At 51.6% G+C, this 16,067-nt stretch overlaps 1 protein-coding gene across 1 annotated transcript in view; it reads left to right on the plus strand.

Moving 5' to 3' along the window:
• The window catches only part of PLEKHM2 (pleckstrin homology and RUN domain containing M2), a 79,428-nt gene extending 65,014 nt beyond the window's left edge, over positions 1 to 14,414 (plus strand). Inside the window, exons 13-21 of the mRNA XM_038747298.1 lie at positions 1,890 to 1,954; positions 4,300 to 4,388; positions 5,455 to 5,587; positions 6,375 to 6,565; positions 7,180 to 7,245; positions 8,454 to 8,613; positions 8,910 to 9,089; positions 9,425 to 9,541; positions 13,168 to 14,414. Of these exons, the coding sequence (XP_038603226.1) occupies positions 1,890 to 1,954; positions 4,300 to 4,388; positions 5,455 to 5,587; positions 6,375 to 6,565; positions 7,180 to 7,245; positions 8,454 to 8,613; positions 8,910 to 9,089; positions 9,425 to 9,541; positions 13,168 to 13,305 (1,139 nt within the window). The 3' untranslated portion in view covers positions 13,306 to 14,414. The remainder of the gene's footprint in view (positions 1 to 1,889; positions 1,955 to 4,299; positions 4,389 to 5,454; positions 5,588 to 6,374; positions 6,566 to 7,179; positions 7,246 to 8,453; positions 8,614 to 8,909; positions 9,090 to 9,424; positions 9,542 to 13,167) is intronic.
• Positions 14,415 to 16,067: the final 1,653 nt, after the last annotated feature.

Raw genomic sequence — 16,067 nt, forward strand, 5'->3', positions numbered from 1 at the left:
GTAATTAGGTTGGACCCAGTTCCTATCCCATATGAAACTCACTGTTAATCTCCATTTTCAGATGAGGTTACTGAGTCCCAGAGAAGTGTAGTGACTTGCTCAATGTCACACAGCAGACAGAGCTGGGATTCGAACCCAGGTCCTTATGACTTTCAGGCCTGTGCTCTGTCCACTAAGCCATGCTGCAGGTGCGGAGGGAGCACAGGCTACGGAGCGCCGACAGTCAGGCTGGTCTCCAGGGCTGAGCTCTGGAGCTTCAGGCCCCCACCTGCCTCCCTCCCAATGCCACGGCTGCTTGTTTAGTCTTTTTTTTTCATGGTATTTGTTAAGCACTTACTACATCACAAGCACTGTCCTAAGCACTGAGGTAGATACAAAAGAATCAGTTTGCATTCATTCAGTCGTTTTTATTGAGCCCTTACTGTGTGCAGAGCACTGTACTAAGCGCTTGGGAAGTACATGTTGGCAACATATAGAGACGGTCCCTACCCAACAATGGGCTCACAGCCTCTGCACACAGTCACTGTCCTCCGTAGGGCTCATAGTCTAAGGGAGGAGGATTTAACCCCCATTTTACAGATGAGGTCACTAAGGTGCCGAGAAGTGAAATGACTTGCCTGAGGTCACACGGCAGACAAGTGGGATTAGAATCTGAGTCCTCTGATTTACAGGATCATGCCAAGTGGAAAGAGCAGGGGCTTGATGGGGCAGGAGAACTGGGTTCTAATCCCGGCTCTGCCCACGCGCCTGGTCTGTGACCTTAGGTAGGTCGCTTCACTTCTCTGGGCCTCGGTTTCCTCACTGGTAAAATGGGAATGAAATACGTGAGGCCCTTGTGGGATAAGGACTTTGCCCCATTTACTTATCTTGCATCTACCCCAGTGCTTAGTATTGTGCTGGGCACATAGTAAGTGCTTAACCAAATACCACAATTATTAATCAGTCAGTTAATCAAAGAGAGAAGCAGCATGACCTAGAGGCTACCTATTATCCTTAGAGGCCTGGGAGTTAGAAAGTCATGGGTTCTAATCCCAACTCCTCCGCTTGTCTGCTGTGTGACCTGGATTCAAATTCCAGCTCAGCCTCTTGTCTGCCATGTGTCCTTGGGCAAGTCACTTCACTTCTCTAGGCCTCAGTTATCACATCTATGAAATCAGGAGTAAGACTCGGAGCCCCATGTGGGACGGGGACTGTGTCCAACCTGACTTGCTTGTAGTCACCCCAGTGCTTAGTACAGTGCCTGGCACATAGTAGAGAAGCAGCGTGGCTCAGTGGAAAGAGCACAGGCTTTGGAGTCAGAGGTCATGAGTTCAAATCCCAGCTCTGCCAATTGTCAGCCGTGTGACTTTGGGCAAGTCACTTAACTTCTCTGTGCCTCAGTGACCTCATCTGTAAAACGGGGATGAAGACTGTGAGCCCCCCGTGGGACAACCTGATCACCTTGTAAGCTCCCCAGCGCTTAGAACAGTGCTTTGTGCATAGTAAGCACTTAGTAAATGCCATCATTATTATTATTACAGTGAGCACATAAATGCAGTAATAATAATACTATTTACTCTGTGCTAAACACTGTAATAAGCACTTGGGAAAGTATAGTACACTAGAGTTGGTAGACACATTCCCTCCTACTTAGACTGTGAGTTTACAGTCTATAGAGAAGCTTAGAGCCTGTTATCAATATTATTGTTATTGTTGTTATTATTATTATTATTTGTCCTTCCTCTGCTTCACACTCAGTGACCATGATTTTTCTGATGCTTCATACACTCATTCTCAGCCAGCATGGGGAAATGGCAGCCCTCATGGAGCCAGGAGGTGGGGGATTTCAGTGAATTTCAAGGGGCGATTCCTAAACCACCTTTGCTTACCCGTGTGGTCTCCTCCCTCAGGAGCCACAGAGAAGCCATACATGGTGGAAGAAGCCGTGTCCTACAATGAACTTGACTACATCTCGGTAAGATGTCCTACTGGGACGGGGAAGCAGCATGGCCGAGTGGGCCCGGGAGTCAGAAGGACCTGGGTTCTAATCCTGACCCCACTATATATATATATATATACATGTGTGTGTGTATATATATATATATGCATGTATATATATGTATATACATGTGTGTATATGTATATATGTATGTATATATGCATGTATATATGTGTGTGCATATATATGTGTGTGTGTGTATGTATATATGCATGTATATATGTATATACATGTGTGTATATGTATGTATATATGCATGTATATATGTGTGTGCGTATATGTATATATGTGTGTGTGTGATGGCATTTACTTATATATATATAAGTAAATATATAAATATATTTTTATATATAGGTAAATATATTTATATATATAGGTAAATGCCATCACATATATATACACACACACACACATACATGTACACACACACACACACACACACACACACATATATAATATGTGCATATATGCATATATACATATACGTACACACATATATATATATACATGCATATATACATATATATATGTGATGGCATTTATTAAGTGCTTACTATGTGCAAAGCACTACTGTTCTAAGCACTGGGGGAGATACAAGGTGATCAGGTTGTCCCACGGGGGGGCTCACAGTCTTCATCCCCATTTCACAGATGAGGGAACTGAGGCCCAGAGAAGTGAAGTGACTTGCCCAAAGTCACACAGCTGACAAGTGGCGGAGCCGGGATTTGAACCCATGACCTCTGACTCCAAAGCCCGGGCTCTTTCCACCGAGCCACGCCGCTTCACTTGCCTGCTGTGTGACCTCGGGGAAGCCGCTTCACTTCTTTGTGCCTCAGTTACTTCATTTGGAAGCTGGGAATTAAGGCCCGGGTGGGACGGGGATTGTGTCCTACCTGATTACCTTGTATCTACCTCTGGGCTTAGTAAAGTGCCTGGCACGTAGTAAGCTCTTAACAAATACTATTTAAAAAAAATAATGGCCCCGGGGGCCGAGGGTTCTTATGGCTATTTGTTGTGCTGATGTGAGGACACCTCTTCCAAAAGCCCCCGCTTTCAGAGCACCACATGGTGGGTTAGTTTATCCGTGGCTAGCTGATGGAGAGGGGGTGGTCAGCAGTGTCTCCTTGCCAGGCTTAGAGGGATGGGGCTGTGGCAGAGAAGAAAGGCATTTCAGGGCAGTGGGCAGCAGTGCTGGGTAGCTCGAGCTTCTATCTACCCCAGTGCTTGGAATAGTGCTTGGCATCTAGTAAGCACTTTAAAAAGTACCATAATTACCATAATTATCGTTTGGGGAGTGCTCTGGCAGCCATCATCCCAGTCTGTTGCATGCACGGAGAACCTGATGAGGTTAGATCCCCTCTAGCTCCTAGGACCACCAAACTCCTACCACTTGAGGGTGGTTTTCTGGGCATTTACCGGAACGAATGAATATGCACTATCCTTACTGCCTTCGAACTCTGGCGTGTGAGGAGTTTGCTTTTGGGATGTTCGTGTTAGAACTGAAGTCCAGGAAAGGTGGTTGTTTGAAAATATTTGGTAGTTAGGAGCTTTTGATGTAAACAGTGAACATGTCATCTTGGCTTTCGATGGAATTTATTGTGTGTTAATCGATGGTATTTATTGAGTGCCATGTGCGGAGCACTGTATTAAGCACCTGGGGGAGTATAATCCAGTGGAATTGGTAGACACATTCTCTCCTCATATTTGTTGCCAACTTGTACTTCCTGTTGCCAACTTGTACTTCCCAAGCGCTTAGTCCAGTGCTCTGCACACAGTAAGCACTCAATAAATTCAATGGATTGATTGATTGAGGAGCAGAACCCCTCGGGCTGTGAGGAGCTGGTTCCTGGACCCTGGCAGGTGGCAGTTTGTTCCATGGCTTGCTCAATAGCATCAGGAGAGAGCGACAACAACCAGTTGCCTAAGTTCATCTCCGCGTCCCCTATCCCTGCCCTGTAGTAACCTCCCTCAGAGCACCATCAATCCCCGGAAACTCCTGGATGCTTGCCCAGCTTGTGTGGTGCGGTCACTCTGTGTCCTCACCTTTACTCCTTGGGTCTCTGCCCAAGAGCTGCCCCACACCTCAAGGGGATCTGGGCCCCTGGAGCTCCTCGCCCATTTTCTCTGCCAAACCGGGGTTAATTTTGGAGGGCAGTATTCCTTCTTCAATTCTAAGCCTGCCCACTCTGCTCAGAGCCTGAGGGGAAGGAAGGGGAAGGGGGAAAAGGCAGGGAAGAGAGACAGAGGCACAGAGAGAGAAAGAGAGAGAGAGAATGAAAAAAATGGGTTCTCTGTGTGTGCTCACAATTTGTCTCTGGCAGGTTGGCCTGGACCAGCAGACAATCACCCTAGTTTGTACCAACCGGAGGAAACAGTTTCTGCTCGACACTGCTGACGTGGCCCTCGCAGAGTGAGTGAAACCATGATGCCAGCTGCTCTCCGCATCATCATCATCATCAATCGTATTTATTGAGCGCTTACTATGTACAGAGCACTGTACTAAGCGCTTGGGAAGTACAAATTGGCAACATATAGAGACAGTCCCTACCCAACAGTGGGCTCACAGTCTAAAAGGGGGAGACAGAGAACAAAACCAAACATACTAACAAAATAAATAGAATAGATATGTACAAATAAAATAAATAAATAAATAAATAGAGTAAAAAATATGTACAAACATATATACATATATACAGGTGCTGTGGGGAAGGGAAGGAGGTAAGATGGGGGGGATGGAGAGGGGGACGAGGGGGAGAGGAAGGAAGGGGCTCAGTCTGGGAAGGCCTCCTGGAGGAGGTTCCCATCCGCATCCCATCCCACCCGCCGATACCCCGCTTTTCTTCCTGACGCTGACCAGTTCGTGGCCACAGCCAGGACCCATTCAGGAACGTAAAGCTATAAATACCAGTCCTGGGTCAGATCAAGCGGCCCATCCAGCCCAGTATCCCTTCTCTGATGGTAGTACCAGGAAGCTTGGAGGAACCTTGTGAGGAAGGGTGGAGGAAGGAGGGATGACTTAGAAGACATCTCCCCCTGTGCTTAGTACAGTGCCTGGCACTTAGTAAGCGCTTAACAAATGCCATTAAAAAAACAACCACTCTTTCCTTCCGCTGTGGCCAGCCCCGGGCCATGCTCCCCATGTCTTACAAGTCTTACTTCTAGAGCTGTGAGCATTCGACTGCCCCTCCAGCTTGGAGCCAAGCAGTTGACGGTCCAGAGGATCGAATGCCTTGTCCTCCATGTGTCGTGCTTTGGGGAGTGACCAGGCAACCCTGATTGCTTCCCCTTGAGGAACTTACCCACCGGTGGGGAGGCAGTGCCGCACCTGAGCACCCAGAACCCAGTCCTCCCGACTCCGTTTGGGATTCCCCAGCGGGTCTTCCCCACCGCTGACCAGAAGTGCCCATCTGGTCTTTCTGAAGTCCCATCCCTTTGCAGGTTTCTCTTGGTCTCTCTGAAGTCCCATCCCTTTGCAGGTTTTTCTTGGTCTCTCTGAAGTCGGCCATGATTAAAGGCTGCCGCGAGCCACCCTACCCCAGCATCCTGACTGACGCCACCATGGAGAAACTCGCTCTGGCCAAGTTTGTGGCACAGGAATCCAAATGTGAGGTGAGCAGCAGGGCGGACCCCGAGGGGGTGCCCAAACCCTGCCAGGGACAGACCTTCTTGGGAGTCGGCCACAGAGGGGTGAAGGAGGCTGAGAAGCAGCTTGGCTTAATGGATGGAGCGTGGTCCTGGGAGTCAGAGGGACCTGGGTTCTAATCCTGGCTCCTCCAATCAATCAATCGTATTTATTGAGCGCTTACTGTGTGCAGAGCACTGTACTAAGCGCTTGCTGTGTGACCTTGGGCAAATCACGTAACTTCTCTGGGCCTCAGTTTCCTCATTCATTCATGCAGTTGTATTTATTGAGCACTTACTGTGTGCAGAGCACTGTACTAAGCGCTTGGGAAGTACAGGTCGGCAACATCTGTAAAATGGAGATTAAGAACGTGAGCCCCATGAGGGACAGGGACTTTGTCCAACCTGATTAGCTTCTATCTACCCCAGTGCTTGGAACAGTGCTTGGCATCTAGTAAGCACTTTAAAAAGTACCATAATTACCATAATTATCGTTTGGGGAGGGCTCTGGCAGCCATCATCCCAGTCTGTTGCCTGCACAGAGAACCTGATGAGGTTAGATCCCCTCTAGCTCCTAAGACCACCAAATTCTTACCACTTGAGGGTGGTTTTCTGGTCATTACCGTGAGCCTCCTGAGTGCCTCCATGACAGCCTAGCTCCCTCTGTTCAGAGGCCATCTTGGAGCAGAGACCGCATCTTCCCCTGCATCCATTTCCGAGATCAGACATCCTGGCCCGCGCCTCACCGCCCCCTCCGTTCCCTTCCCTCACCCAGGCTCCAGCCGTCACCGTGCGGTTCTATGGCCTCGTGCACTGGGAAGATCCGTTGGACGAGGCTCTGGGCCCCGTCCCCTGCCACTACTCATCCATCGAGAACTCCATCACCAAAGAAGGGATCCTGAACTACAAGGCTGGCACGTCATACCTGGGCAAGGAGCATTGGAAGACCTGCTTCGTGGTGCTCAGGTGGGGGCCCCTCTGAGTATCGGCAGTGACCTGGGAGGGGGAGGCCTTGGTGGAGCAGGAGAGGGCAGATCCCCAAGAGCGGCTGGAATCACCAAAGTTTGGACGGGCGAGGACCTGAGACGATAGAAACCAGTAGTCCGGCACCTTGTTGCCGGAAAGTTACAGACTGAGCAAGCCGCATTGCCACCCAGAATCACCCCAGAGCAGCCCCAAGCTCCACTTCTTGTTTCCATCTTCCTCTGATGTGGGAGGAGAGGGACTCTGGATTGGATCCATGGGAGTTTCCCCTGGGTCACAGCGTTCCCCAGCAGGTCTGGTTGTCAGAGTCTCCTCACTCCGCTCTACCTTTGTTCACTTCCCTCTGCAATTTCCCACCCACGTTCACCTCCTCACCTCCCGTACCCATCAGGTCTAAGGGCGGTTAAGTGTTGGGCCAGAGGTCCCTGTCCAAAATGTGGGAGAGGAGGGAGCTCTTGGGAAGAGAGATCCTGGCCTCGGAAGGGGAACCCTCAGGCCACTTGGACCCAGAAACCCGCTTGTTGAGCCAAGAGAGTGTCAAAGAAACCGACCTATCCTCTCCTCATGGCCATCTGTGTTGTCTCCTTTCCGGTCAGCAACGGAATCCTGTATCAGTACCCAGATCGCACCGATGTCATCCCTCTGCTCTCCGTTAACATGGGGTGAGTGTCCCCAGGACCAGAATAATAATAATAATAATGATATTTGTTAGCACTTACTGTATGTCAAGCACCGTTCTAAGAGCTGGGTTAGATATACAAGTTATTTAGGTTGGACACGGTCCTTGTCCCACATAGGGCTCACAGTCTTAATCCCCACTTTACGGACCAAGTAATCGAGGCCCAGAGAAGTTAAGTGACTTGCCCAAGGTCACACAGCAGACAAGGAGTGGAGCTTGGATTAGAACCCAGGTCTTTCTGGCTCTCAGGTCCGTGCTTTAGCTACTAGGTCATGCTGCTTCCCAAAATTTCCCTCCAGTAGGCTGGAGGACCTGTCTCTAGAAGTGGGGTGTGCCACTTCCAAGGCTGGGCCCTGCTGGGGAACAGGGGCCCCCTCCAAACCTACCCTACCCAAGCACCCTTACTTACCCCTACCCAAGCAGCTTGGCCTCAGTCACAGAGCCAGTTCCCTGTCGCTCTGGCTCCAAGCTGTAGAAGGTCTCAGTTTAAGAATTATGGTTTTTGGTAAGTGCTCTCAGTGTGTCAAGCACTGTATAAGTTTTGGGGTAGATACAAGATAATCAGGTCGGACACAGTCCCTGACCCACTTGGGGTTCACAGGTTTAAGGGGGAAGAAGAACAGGTATTTCATCCCCATTTTATAGGTGAGGAAAACTGAGGCCCAGAGAAGTCATGACAGTTGCCTAAAGTCATACAGCAGGCAAGTGATGGAACCAGGATTAGAGACCCTGGGTCTCCTGACTCCCAAGATCGTGTTCCTTCCGTTAGATAACACGGCCTCTCAGGGTTTCCCAGCGTGGGCCAGAATCTCTTTCTTGGATACCCCAGATGAGAGGTCTAAAGTGGGAGAGCTGAGGCCCTGGGTTGGCGGGTGGTCACACTGTTGGCGTAACAGGGAAGTCCTTATGTCCCTTAGGAGGAGCCCAGGAGAGGCGATGATCCACCCCCAAGTCCTCGAGACTGCCGTAGTGTTTCCTCCTTGCCCACGAGGGAAGCCGGGGAAAGCACTCTGGGAACCAAATCCTCAGCCAGCCCGAGATCGCCCACAGGGGCTCTCACATCCTCTTGGCAGAGGGAGCCGTGGTTCCTCCTCCACCTGGGGAGGAACTAGGGCCCAGCTGGGGGTCACAGCCCCGTGCGGGCCCCACGGCCCGCTCCTTCCCTCACTTTCGGTTTGTGGCCGCCCTCAGGGGGGAGCAGTGTGGCGGCTGCCGGAGGTCCAACAGCACCGACCGACCCCACGCCTTCCAGGTGATCCTCACGGACCGGCCGTCCCTGGAGCTGAGCGCCGACAACGAGGCCGAGATGGCCGACTGGATGCAGTACTTCTGCCAGGCCGTCTCCAAAGGGGTAGGCCGCGGCCCAGCACGCCGCTCCCGGCCCCGCCGTCCGCTCTACCCTTCCCTCTACCTCCACGTCACCACTTCCTGCCGGGCCTGGCCCAGGCGACAACAGGGGGAAGGAACAGCAACTTGCCTCTGCTCTTGGGGCCTGTGGGGGGGCCACCGGTGGCTAAGGCAAGAGTGCCCCCCCGGCGACCAGCCAGCACAGCCCCACAGCCCCGCCCGGCCTCAGGGACTGAGTTGGTTGAGGTGGCAGGAGTGACTCGATCCTTGCCTTGAGCGGCATCCTCTGTCTCCCAGCAGGTGATCCCCCAGGGCCTGGCCCCCAGCCCCTGCATCCCCTGCTGCCTGGTGATCACGGACGACAGGCTGTTTACATGCCATGAGGACTGCCAGACCAGCTTCTTCCGCTCCCTGGGGACCATGGAGCTGGCTGACATCACGGGTGTGGCCACCGAGCCTGGCAAGGAGTACTGCATCGTGGTGAGTGCGACGACCAGAGCCCAACGGGAGCCGGGTATTGGGGAGGGGGAGGACTGAGGCCGCCCCAATGGCCTGAGAAGCACTGTGGCCTAGCGGACAGAGCAAGGGCCTCCGGGGGGTCAGAAGGATCTGGGTTCTTATCCCGGCTCTGGGAGTCACTTTACTTCATCTGCAAAATGGGGACTAAGACCGTGAGCCCCGTGCGGGACATGGACCGAATCCAACCTGATTATCTCGTATCTACCCAAGGATTAGTATAGTGCTTGACACATAGTAAGCGTTTAACAAACGCCGTAAAAAACCCCCAAAAAACTAACTGCTGAATTCCTCCGCAGGAGTTTGCCCAGGACCGCAAGCAGTTCCTCCCACCTTGGGTCATCTATCTGAGTTGCACCACGGAACTGGACCGGCTCCTCTCGGCCCTGAGTGCTGGGTGGAAAGCCCTCTACCAGGTAATGAGCCCAGGGTTCCCAGGGAAAAGGAGATGGAGGGCCAAAACCACTCGAGCGGTAGCATCAGAGGGTATTAGGAAAGGGCCATGGGTGCCCAGAGTTGTCCTGAGCTGGCTACGAGATCAGGTAATCGGCCAAAGCCCTGTCCTTTAGGAGGTTTGACTCTAACACTCTCATCCAAAATGGCACACAATTGTGCCAGCTCACACTGACAAGCGTAGCTGATACAAGACTGCAGAAATGGAGGCCGTCCTGAGGACTCATTTCGGAGACCAAGCCTGCCGTTTGAGGCTCTCTGACCTGGAATTGGAATCCAAGAATTGAAGACCATTCCTGGGGCAGACCACGATTTCCGTCCATCCAGCCCAGATTTCTGTTTCCAGTAGAGACGACGGGATGCTTGGAGGAAGCGGGGGATGGCTGCCCTCTTGGCCCTCCATCCGGGGATGGATCAGCCAGCTTGGTTTTTTTTATGGCATTTGTTAGGCGCTTAACTATGTGCCAAACACTGTACTAATCAATCAATCAATCTATTTATTGAGTGCTTACTCTGTGCAGAGCACTGTACTAAGCGCTTGGGAAGTACAAGTTGGCAACATATAGAGACAGTCCCTACCCAACATTGGGCTCACAGTCTAAAAGGGGGAGACAGAGAACAAAACCAAACATACTAACAAAATAAAATAAATAGAATAGATATGAATAGATATGTACAGTACTGTATATGTACAGTACTAAGTACTGGGACGGATACAAATTATGTCAGACACAATCCCTGTCCCACACAGGGCTCCCCTCTAGAGGAGAGTGAGAACGGGTGTAGAATCCCCATTGAATCCCCATTTTACAGGTGAAGCAACTAAGGTACAGAGATGTTAAATGACTTGTCCAAGGTAACTTAGCAGGTAAATGGGAGAGCCAGGATTAATAATAATAATGATGGCATTTATTAAGCACTTACTATGTGCAGAGCACTGTTCTAAGCGCTGGGAAGGTTACAAGGTGATCAGGTTGTCCCACGGGGGGCTCACAGTCTTCATCCCCATTTTACAGATGAGGGAACTGAGGCACAGAGAAGTTCATTCATTCATTCAATTGTATTTATTGAGCGCTTACTGTGTGCAGAGCATTGTACTAAGCGCTTGGGAAGTACAAGTTGGCAACATATAGAGACGGTCCCTACCCAACAGTGGGCTCACAGTCTAGAAGGGGGAGAAAGAGAACAAAACAAAACATATTAACAAAATAAAAGTTAAGTGACTTGCCCAAAGTCACACAGCTGACAATTTGCAGAGTCGCAACTGAGGTACATAGATGTTAAATCAATCAATCGTATTTATTGAGCGCTTACTTTGTGCAGAGCACTGTACTAAGCGCTTGGGAAGTACAAGTTGGCAACATATAGAGACGGTCCCTACCCAACAGTGGGCTCACGGTCTAGAAGGGGGAGACAGAGAACAAAACAAAACATATTAACAAAATAAAAGTTAAGTGACTTGCCCAAAGTCACACAGCTGACAATTTGCAGAGTCGCAACTGAGGTACATAGATGTTAAATCAATCAATCGTATTTATTGAGCACTTACTTTGTGCAGAGCACTGTACTAAGCGCTTGGGAAGTACAAGTTGGCAACATATAGAGACAGTCCCTACTCAACAGTGGGCCCACAGTCTAAAAGACGTGTTAAATGACGTGTCCAAGGTAACATAGCAGGTAAATGGGAGAGCCAGCATTAGAACCCAGGTCCTCTGACTCCCTTCAAGGCCTGTGCTCTTTCCAGTAGGCCACACTGGTCTTATATCTCTAACTTTTCCTCTAGTGACCCACTGTGAATTACCCCTTCGTGCCTTTATCCAAACCCTGCCTAGTCCTACTGATAGCAAGTACCGATACCGATAGCACTCCTGTGGTCGAGAACTCCTTATGCTTGCCTGTGGAGGGAAGGCCGTCTCCTAATTCAACCTAGGCACTCAGAGAAGCGATGCGGCTAGTGGAAAGAGTACAGGGCTGGAAGTCAGAGGACCTGGGTTCTAATCCCGGCTCCACCACGTCTCCTCCGGGTGACTTCGGACAAGTCACTTTACTTCTTTGAGCCTCGGTTTCCTTATCTGCAAAATGGGGATTAAATTCCTGTCCCAGGCACTGTTCTATGTCATGTACCCAACTTGTACTTCCCAAGCGCTTAGTACAGTGCTCTGCACACAGTCAGCGCTCAATAAATACGATTGAATGAATGAATGAATGAATGAATCAAATACGATTGATGATGAATGTCCCCCACTTCTACCCAAGGCTGTGAGCCCCATGAGGGACCTGATTGTCTTGTACCGACCCCAGCACTTAGAGCAGTGCTTGGCACAGAGTAAACACTTAATGGATACTACTACTATTATTATTACCTCTGCCTCTGAGCTGGTCGGAGGCAGTATAGGGAGGGATGGGGCCCTGTCAGTTCAAGGAGAGGGCACAGGTTGAGAGCTCAAGCCATCTCATTCATTCATTCATTCAGTCGTATTTATTGAGCGCTCACTGTGTGCAGAGCACTGTACTAAGCGCTTGGGAAGTCCAAGTTGCCAACATCTAGAGACGGTCCCTACCCAACAGCGGGCTCACGGTCTAGAAGCGGGAGACAGACAACAAAACAAAACATATAAACAAAATAAAATAGAATAGAATAGATATGTACAAGTAAAATAAATAAATAGAGTAATAAATACATACAAACATGTATACAGGTGCTGTGGGGAAGGGAAGGAGGTAAGGCGGGGGGGTGGGAAGGGTGGGGGGGGAGAGGAAGGAGGGGGCTCAGTAAGCTCTTAATAAATGCCATCATTATTATTATTATTCATTCATTCATTCAATCATATTTATTGAGCGCTCACTGTGTGCAGAGCACTGGACTAAGCGCTTGGGAAGTACAAGTTGCCAGCATATATAATGGTGGCATTTATTAAGCGCTTACTATGGGCAAAGCACTGTTCTAAGCGCTGGGGAGGTTACAAGGTGATCAGGTTGTCCCACACGGGGCTCACAGTCTACAGTGCTTGGCACATAGTACGCACTTAAAAAGTATCCTAATTGTTCATCTGATTAGCAGGGGAGCCAGAAAGTAAAATCAATTCGGGATAGGAGGAAGTAACTGAAGCAACAGGAAGAAGTGCGGCTTAGTGGAAAGAGCCCGGGCCTGGGAGTGAAAAGACCAAGGTTCTTCCTCTGTGGCTTGGGCAAGTCAGTTCATTTCTCTGGGTTTCAGTTCCCTCATCTGCAAAATGAGGATTACGACTGTGAGCCCCATGTGGGACCTGGACTGTATCCAACCTGGTTATCTTGTATCCACCCCAGCGCTTGGAACAGAACCTGGCACATAATAACAAATACCATCAAAAAAAAACAAAAAAACAAGAAAAAAAAACTGAGTATAAAGATCTGTACATAAGTACAGATCTTCTACCTGTATATATGTTTGTACATATTTATTACTCTATTTATTTATTTATTTATTTTGCTTTATCTCGCGTTTGAATCCCCGGGTGGAGTGTGGGGAGGGGCGGCGGGGGGCGGAACCGTGGCTCTCCCGAACCGACGTCCCCGTTCTGGCCTCTGACCACCATCCTTGTCGGCCCAGGTGGACCTTCCGCACAAGGCAGTCCAGGAGGCCTCCTGCAAGAAGAAGTGCGAGGACGCCTTAAGCCTCATCCACAGCGCCTGGCAGCGCAGCGACAGCCTGTGCCGCGGCCGGGCCTCTCGGGACCCCTGGTGCTGAAGCCGGAACCGGACCGGCCTGGAGGGAGCATGCAGCGGGGCGGGAACGGCGCGGCATCAAGCACAAGAAGTCAGCCCTGTCTCCCGATGCTGCTGTTCCCAGGCTCCTGCCCGCCGCCCCCCTCCAGCTCCCGGCCCTCCGCTTCCCGGAGTAGACGGCGTTGCCTCTTCTTGCAGAGAGGGCTGGGCCCTGGCCATGGGCATGGGCTCTAGGGGGCCCAGATCCCAGCACCTCCTTCCCTCCCTGGAGCACTTTGGCATGGGGAAATGGGAGAGAGCGGGCATCAGTCATGAGGGGTGGGGGAGGGAGGAAAGGGAGGAGTTTGAGGCCCAGGGCTCCTGTGGACTAGGTTCCCTCTCCCCAGGGCCACATGGCCTCGTTAGGGCAACGTAATCTCTTATTAATAATAATAAAAATAATATATAATGGGGGGAAAAGCCAGGGGTGGGAGCCTGGGAGAGGGTCCCTTCTACCACCCTTCTGGGGTTCAGGCAGAAGGTCAGAGGGCACCATGGGGGTCCCCTGAGAGCCTGGCCAACCTAGTTCATTTTTGAACACTTAGCTTGTAAATGTGGTGAGACTGGAACACTAAGTCGCTTGCGTGCATGTTTTCTTCTCGCTAACTCCATCCCAGAGTGCACCCCCGCTGCCGGCCCGCCTGCCATTCCGCGGTTGTAACTTTCCGGGCAGGACGGGGCTCCCCTTCCCGCCTCTCCGCTGGCTGCCCTTCCCACCTCTCCCCTGGCTGCCTCCGAGGGTCCCAGCATGCCCCCCCCGCAGCCACCTGTGGGCACAGCCGCCAGCCTGTGGAGTTCATCCCAGCGGGACCCGGGAAGAGGTGGCAGGGGATGAGGGGAGACCATCAGCTCTTTACTGGGCGCCTAAATCCGCCACCATAGGGAGAGGCTGGAAGGAACGGGGGGGAGGCGGCCGGGAAGCAGAGGGAAACGCCAATTGCGCGTGGCTTCAGCTACACCATGCCGCTCGCTCCCTCCTGACGGCGGAAGCCAATCCCCTCTAATGGGAGCTTTGTAAAGGAACAGCCTTGGCCCTCCAAGGGAGGGGTTTGGTTTTGTTTTTTTTAAATAAAATAGAGATGTTATATTGCAGCAGTTGTGCCTGCCTCCTCTTTTCCTGGGGACCAGAGTGGAAGAGGCTAGATAGGGGTCTTGATGCTTCTTCGCCTGTCTCCCAGCCGTCCCAGCCCCTGGGCCCCGGGAGGAGAATGTGTCTCCAGTTGCTGCCGAGGCCCAGGCTGGTTGAGGGCTGGATTCCTCTCCCTCTCCCGTCGGGAGGCGAGCCCAGTGCCAGAGACAGCTCGGGGCAGCTGCTGCAGGTCTGGACGGCTGCCTGCCCCATGTCACCTTGTCCAAGTTGTCTCTTCCTCTGATTTCCCCTGGATTCCTCCTTCCCTGGGGGGCTTTTAACCTCAAGGGATTGGGGAGGGGAGGGCTGATCTGCCTGGGCTCCTAACCCTGTCCTCTCCCAGCTCTTCCGAGCCTCAGAGGCGTACAGTGGCCAAGCTTCCTGGCCCGACAACCCGGGGGCTGGCCTAAGGGGGAATAAGTCCGGGACGTCCCCCGGGGCTCCTGGGCCCGAGGCTGAAGAGGAGAACAGGGCCCAGAACGGACTGCTTCCTTGGCCTCATGAAGGGGGCTGAGAGGAGTAGCGTGGCATAATGGATAGAGCACAGGACCGGGAGTCAGAAGGTCATGGGTTCATCCCCGCGCCACCATTTGTCTTCTGTGTGGCCTTGGGCAAGTCACTTCAGTTCTAACTGCCTCAGTTACTTCATAATAATAATAATAGTGGCATTTGTGAAGTGCTTACTGTGTGCAAAGCACTGTTCTAAGCGCTGGGGTAGATACAAGGTAATCAGGTTGTCCCACGTGGGGCTCACAGTCTTCATCCCCATTTTACAGATGAGGGAACTGAGGCCAAGAGAAGTTAAGTGACTTGCCCAAAGTCACACAACTGACAAGTGGCGGAGCCTGGATTAGAACCCACAACCTCTGGCTCCCCAGCCCGGGCCCTTTCCACCGAGCCACGCTGCTTCTCTATACAATCTTCATCTGTACGATGGGGATGAAGGCTGTGAGCCCTATGTGGGACAGGGACCGTGTCCAACCCAATTTGCTTGTATCGAACCCAGCACTTAGTACATTGTCTGGCACATAGTAAGCGCTTAACAAATACCATAATTATTCATTTTTATCATCCTATTCTGCAGATGAGGAAACTGAGCCAGGAAGGGACTGTCAATCTTGGAATCTAGGTGACCTGACTCCCGGGCCACGAGAGACCACCAGCCGGAGTGGATCCAAGATCTCTGATCAAGGGCTGAGGAGGGGGAAGGTACCCCGTCACATCCTAGGGGTTCGGGTCTGCCCCTTGGCTTTCACCTCCTAGCAGGAACCTTGGGGTTAACATTTAAACCAGTCGGTCGGTCCCCCTCTCAGAGTCTGCAAATAGTCCTGGCCGCTGCTCCTCTCGGGGGGGTGGCGGAGGCGGCAGCTGCCGACTCTCAGAAAGTGAGTCACCCTGACTCAGGGAGCCTGGAAGGGAAGACAGGGAAGGGCCAGCTGAAATGGTCGGTTTGGGGTGCTGCCCCTGGGGCAAACTGGGGGCTCTCAGGTTGGGGCCCCTTGAGAGCTGGGAAGGGAGGGGTATAATGTTTGCTCTCTTGGGATAGCTGGGGTTAACCCAGGTAGGCAGCCCGATGGTCCTGGGAGGATAGATCCTCCACTTGGTTGATTGGACAA

This window comes from Tachyglossus aculeatus, chromosome 5 (genome assembly GCF_015852505.1).
Source record: "Tachyglossus aculeatus isolate mTacAcu1 chromosome 5, mTacAcu1.pri, whole genome shotgun sequence".
Taxonomy (NCBI): Eukaryota; Metazoa; Chordata; class Mammalia; order Monotremata; family Tachyglossidae; genus Tachyglossus; species Tachyglossus aculeatus.